This window comes from Durio zibethinus, chromosome 12, assembly GCF_047325235.1.
Source record: "Durio zibethinus cultivar Kanyao isolate XHJ-2024 chromosome 12, ASM4732523v1, whole genome shotgun sequence".
NCBI classification, from domain to species: Eukaryota; Viridiplantae; Streptophyta; class Magnoliopsida; order Malvales; family Malvaceae; genus Durio; species Durio zibethinus.
The window spans coordinates 16510214-16516821 of NC_143173.1; the positions used below are offsets into that span (position 1 = coordinate 16510214).

Sequence of the window (6608 nt, forward strand, 5' to 3'; positions counted from 1 at the left end):
CAACAGTCATAGGTTTCCACAATAAATTTTTTGCATTAGTGCCTTAAGAAAATTCCACTGTCAGAGAAAAGGACTTTGGAGGCAAATTAATGATAAAATCCAAACATAATTTCTTTATCCTGTCTCCATAATTGTTGCAAAGGACATCACTAAAAACAGCAAGGTGAAAATAAATGTAAAAGTTGAGAATGGACATCTCATGCAGTTTGAATTCTTTGTACCCAGTCCACACATGAAATTCTTTATTCTGCCTGCCATGATTGTTTCAAACAAGGAAATAACGGGGGCATTTGATTTGCAAAAAATTAAATTCTCTTAAAGAAAGCAATTTCCCCTAATCAGTTTACCTATCAGATTCCGGAAATATTAGATTCCCCTTTTTGAACAGTGTTAAGAATGCAAGATTCTTGTCGCAGAGAAGTTTCCCAACCAAGTTAAGGAACCAGATTACCAAAAGTAAAATTCCAGTCAGGAATCTTACTTTCTGCAAAGCAAATATAAGATAAACATTAAGACAATAATGACTCTAAAATTTGCCCGTTGATTGCCATCTTATGCTTTTCATCATACATGCTCATATTTCTCATTGAAACCAGTCTAACCTCAAACTAATATAAGCAACCTTCAAAGCTACAGAGTTACCGAACAAGCAAGTATATTCCGAAGCCTAGAAATATCATCAATATTTCATCCTATTTCACTCAAAGACCAAATGTATGATTATGCTTGCTAAGCCTAATTAATACATAATAAACAAATGTAACCATCCAAATACTATGGACCCAGTATTCCTCTTTTATGAAAATATAGGATACAAAAATCATATTACATGAATGAGTTACTAAGTAAATATATTCAAAATTTCATGCAAAAAAGTGGTAGAGACAAAACAATTAGAAGAGTATAATCTGAACTAGGGAAAGAAATCAAAGACAAAACTTAAAGAAATCATTTCAGTACCAAGAATACAAGAAATGAACCCGGCTAGAAAATATTGCAATGAGGTTCCCCTTGTGGTCCTCTATAGGTCCCATTTTTAATATGTTTTACAAGCTGGCTCATTGGTGCAGCCAACATCTTTGTTCCAGAATGAATCAGTTGTCCAAGCTGCATCGGTAGATTTTAAACGTAACGTAGAAACCTGCATGAAAGATGTAATTCAACAGATCATTTCTTCCATCAGAATTTAAGACAACAATTAAATAGGTGAATCCAAATATTGATGAACCATTTAAGAAGAGAATAAAACCAAATGAAAATGCAGATGGTGTTGGTAGCCTGCTATCTTACAATATTATGCACCATGCTCGACACAAATGTTCCCTGGAAATTAACAAACTTACTTTCTAATCTTAGCTGATGCGATTAAGTGGTAGAACTTTGAGCCCTGAGAGAAGAGATCAAAGCATAGCAACATCAAAATGCAAGACATCCTTGGAAAAAATAACAGCAAATTCATAAAGACAAGGATAAACCTTTTGAGAGTGAGAAGCTTCATCTTGGTCAACAGGCTCTCCATATTGATTTTTTGAACAAGACAAATTACATTGCAGTATTGAATATTTCAAATTGAAAAAAAACCCCAAACAGATAAAGACTAAATAACAGATAGCTGCCAGTTGTGCTATTCTTCACCTGATAAATCTTGGAATCAAATTTAAGAACCATTTGTCTCATACTGATGCATGCACCATTTATTTGTCAATCTCTTCCATTAAACTCCCAAATGTAAATTAAATGTCCAATATATAAGAAGCACATGCTATAAAATCTTGATCAAACAGTTGATTGGTGCAAGAAATTTAGGAAAGCACATGATGCAATAAAATCAGTCAAGATGATTCCGTCTCTGACAAAGGAGAAAAGAGAAAATTCAGAACTGTAGGGCATCTCATTCAAAGTTAAAATGGGATAAAAATTTCTCTGAATTGTTTACAGGAGTTTTATTTGTAAACTTTGTATGATATAATGTAAAATTGGCTAACAAGAAATATAGAATCTATGGTGACGTATGAGTTTGAATATTTGCAAGAAGCCGGTTGAGTTTGCTTAGAGTTTCATAAGCAGATATGGTATCTGGATGATCCTCACCACAGATTGAAGTTCTAATAAAAATAGCTTTCCTAATTAGGTCATCTCCTATGTCAAATTGCCCCCCTCTTAGCATTAACTTGGCCCTGGTTTCTAGCACATTGGCTCTTGATAATGCCAACTCCAACCAAAGATAAGGATTCAATTGAGCATTAGTGTGGATGGGCCTCCAACAAAGTGATTTGTCCAACCACTTCTCAACAGGGGTAACAAATGCCTCGTCTGCCGCCTCCAAAGCATTGGTGCATAGCCGAAGGAGTTCAAGAGCAGCACTGCACCTAGAGAATGTAATGAATGTCTGAATTGCAAGGGGCAAAATCACTTCTTTGACAAGGTATAACAGTTCTGACACCCTGAGCTCAACAGCTGTAGGATCGTTACCAAATCCAAGTACCAAGAAACATGCTGCCCACATATGTTCTGAGTGGTGGGATAGGGACCCACGACTAATAACGGCTTGAACCATGGCATGTGCAACTCCAGTAACTCCTCTCTTCTGAGCATAAACCTTGATGAGCTCATTGAAATGGACATAACCTTCCTTGGTACTACTTCTTGCAATATTAAATCTTAACAACATGGAAGATGCTTCTGCTTCGGATCTCTTGGAGTATGATGAAGAAAAACCACAAGTCAAGGCACGCAATAATTTTCTCCAAAGGCGGGTTCCTTTATGTTTCTCAGGTAACTTGTCAGCAGCCAGGGCTAGCAGGGAAACTGGAATGGCAGCAGGTGCAAACCAACCACTTACCTGGACCATTCTTGTTGCTAAGCTCCTTGGTCCATCAGCATGATCAAATACTGAAAAACATACCTCAAAGAGTTGTAGGAGGAAAGTGTTTTTCCTCAATGAATGAGCTTCCCTACCACTCCATGAAAAGTCTCCCAAAGGCATCCTGTTTATGGTATCCAGTAGCCTGCTAGGTTTTATGGGTAGCTCGGACAGGATTGCACCTATAATCGCTAGGCCCAAAGTTAGCCTTCCAATTTTCTCCTCAATGACTCTGAGCGCATCAATCTCTGCAATAGGGTAGTCGTTTACACTTCCCTGCATTAATGACATTGCCTCTACTCCAGACAAGTATGATAGTTTTAAAGGTTCTAAATTCATCACACTTGAAAGGCGAGTGGCTATCAGAATGTGGGTCTCTCCACCAAAACGGGGAAGAAGATCCATTACAAGCTTGCGATCCCACCAATCCTTCTCACTCTCTAAATTATCAATCACCACCAGAAAAGGTATGTTTCTCATTAGCTCTTTCCGGACTATAGAAATTGCAGCCTCTTCTTGCTCTTCAAAGCTTTTCATCCTGCTTTTCTCAATGCAATTTTCAACCCCAACATCAACCTCTAAAAATGACCAGAGGTTTAGATAATTCTGCCTAATATACCTGCTTTCCCCTCCTATCCATAGAACCATCTTATACCTCTGGTGATATCTGTAGGCAAACTCCAGAAGAAGCTCTGTCTTCCCAATTCCTGAGTCCCCTGTTACACAGGCAATGCCCTTTCCATATACAATTTTTGCTGGTCTCTTCCTTTGTGAATTCTGTCCACCGCCTCTTGGTCTTTGATAGCACTGCCTTCCAGTGCTTTGCATCTCAATCTCCTTTTCTAACTCCTTCCAAATGACTGGTTCCTTACCCTTCCGGCTACCACTCTTCCACTGTCGTTCCCTGCGACTTTCCTCCACTGAACTGCTCTTACTCCACCCAATTGTCAAATTCTTTCTCTTTGATCTAGCCTTGAGCTCAAAATAATCTCTTTCTGATTCTCCACTAATGTCACCAAAAAGTATAAATTCTAGCTCTAACAATTCTTTCTTCCTGCCAATGAAGTTTTCATTTCGAGGAAATGGGAATTCCTCTTTGTCTACCTTTTCTCTCCACTTTGTCAACCGTTCTACAACACTTCGTCTTCCTAGTTTCATTGCCAAAAGGGTAACAGCTCTTAATATACAGTCTCTCCAACTACCATCCTGAGCTTCCAGTTTCCATTCATCAACTCGAAAGAGGCCATTAATAGCTTCCTTCCACTCCTTCTCCAATCCTCCATACGAAATCCACGATTCACCCCCATGTTTTTCCCACAGCTCTCCCTTCTTTTCAACTATATCCCGAACAAGACAATCACCAAGATTCAAATCAAAATAGATAGGGACCAAATTTTTCTTGCTCGAAAAAAATCTAAGCTCCTCAATAGTATATGGATTGCTGAACGACTTCCTTGTCAAAATTACAATACCAACGGAAGAAACATTCATTGCCTTCTCAATAAGTCCACGCTTACGAGAGTTCCTAAATCGAGCTCTATCAGATACAAAGCAACTCATCCCTTGAACTTCCAACTCAGCACGGAGCCAATTTGCAAACCTCATTAAGGAAGGCTTGCGACCATGTAAACCTATGAAAACGTCATAGCTTCTGTGTCTGTTAGATGATAATGATATGGGAACAGGGGAAAATGACACATCATGGCTTCTCATATGCTTTCTGTGCTTCGTTATAAGGCCAGGATAACAATTGTCACACACGTGATGATAACTAGATGTGGTATCATTAGAGACAAAAGTTGTGGATGACTTGTGGTCAAATTTCTGGAAGTCATTTGAAATAGAAGCAGCCGGCATTAATGACATGTCTGAAAGGGCAAATCTGACATTTGCAATGCATTCAGGATCCTGAATTCCAGAACTGGAACTTGGAGGATCAGCACTTAAATTAATACTATCATATTGAGCATCAGACCTTGTTGATTCAGACAATTGACACATTGACGATCTTGGAGAGATGAATGGTAATTGACTCACAGAAAAGAATGCTGACGGTGATGATGACATATTTCTAGAGGTTGTCATTGGCAGTGATCTCAACCTGCTGCTATCTTCTTGGAGATCCATATTTACAATACTTCCCATCTCAATTAGCTAAATCCCATAAATGTAATCAAGGTATGAGAAGCCGCTCTGAGATCATAGGAATGAAATTAATAATTAACAAAACAAGGTCATACCATAGGAAGACATGTATTTATAATCTATCCAAATCTGAATGATATAACCATATCAGTGATGTTTTAGTTAAGAAACATCAATGCCACTATAGCAAACAAAAAAAAAAAAATCCAATAACAATTACAGAAAACAATGCATAAATCTCCAAAGCAAAACTGAGAAATTAAATTTGAAATCTTTGAAGCACTAAGAATATAAAACCAGGCAATATCATTTAAAAAAATTGGCTTCACAGACACGAAAAAAGACCTAGGATTGAAACACCAGCATGTGAGTATAAGAGACAGAAAAGAAGCAGAATATCTGTAATACAACTTAAAAGCTAAAGCTAAAAAAGAAAAAAAAAATACAATATTCGTTCTTAAACTCAGGAAAGCTAAATTCAAGCATAAAACATATAAAGAACAAAGAGGACCCAACTCCCAAAAATTGAAAAACAAAAATGCTTAAACTCTAGAGCATTACAGATCTAAATTTCATGGTAATTCGGATTAATTCAGATCTAAGGAACTTACTTGGCTTCAAACTATGCTGCCAAACCAATCAAAAACAAATTCAACTTTACAAGACTGCAAAACAAGACAAAATGGCATTTTATCAATACAAATAATTAGCCAAAAACATATAAAAGAATGTATTTTTTATGGCAAAGTTGATGGCTTTTCTGAGTTCGATAATGAAAGAGACAAACATTCACAGTTTAGTATCAATGTAGAATTGAAGCAATGGAATTTGTTTTCCCATTAAAAGTTACATTTGATGAAGACCCATTTTCAAAAACAGACTAAACAAAGTAAATATTTTTATCAATGCCCCGAAAAATCAAGCTTACCTTATTAAAGTTCAAAAAAGAATGAACCCAACATTGGCAATGGAAATCAAAACCAAAAGCCACAACTTTGTTAAAAAAATACACTTATTGCTTTCTTTGTCCAGCTAGAACTCAACCCTTTTTACTCTCTTTCTTGTCTTTTATAAACAGAGTCTATAAAGAGATTTCTATTTCTATTTCCATGTCTTTGTCTACAACTTTTTTTTTTTTTTTAAACAGGAACAGAAGCTCCGATGAAATGGGGAAAAATGGGACCCAAAAGGATAGATCTGACGGTATAGGCTGGGAGGCCCTTATATGGCTGTGAAAAAACCGTTTTTTTTTTTTTAATTTTTTTTATGACAAAACAAAATCCACTGTTTTTCGGCTTTTAGATTCACATTTGAACATGGGTTTTTATTTTTGATATTGCTGTTCCTGTGGGTGGTGTTGTTGGCATCCTTTTCTTCTTGTTTTCAAGGTTACTAAAACTTACTACTCTGGTTTTCAAACCCCAAAAGAAAAGGTTTTTTTACTCTTTTTAAGAAGATTTGCATATAATTAGCAAGCAAAAGTTACATTGTTATAATTGCCATTTAATACATTGGTATATTCCATTCTTTGATGAATTATTTCCTTTTATTTTCTGTCCATTAAGTTGATTTTTTATTTTTTATTTTTAGTGTTATAAAT

General features: G+C 36.4%; 1 protein-coding gene across 1 annotated transcript; it reads right to left on the reverse strand.

Moving 5' to 3' along the window:
* Positions 1-1475: 1475 nt before the first annotated feature.
* Positions 1476-6291, reverse strand: LOC111296744 (uncharacterized). The gene is made up of 3 exons (XM_089740879.1): positions 5937-6291; positions 5620-5673; positions 1476-5056 (listed from the first exon to the last, which is right to left on the reverse strand). Exon 3 carries the CDS (start codon positions 5006-5008, stop codon positions 2000-2002), a length of 3009 nt encoding a protein of 1002 aa, XP_089597005.1. The 5' UTR covers positions 5009-5056; positions 5620-5673; positions 5937-6291; the 3' UTR covers positions 1476-1999.
* Positions 6292-6608: the final 317 nt, after the last annotated feature.

What these genes read in the sequence shown, in the direction of transcription:
- LOC111296744 (XM_089740879.1), bottom strand. Translation starts at nt 5,008, where the DNA reads ATGGGAAGTATTGTAAATATGGATCTCCAAGAAGATAGCAGCAGGTTG.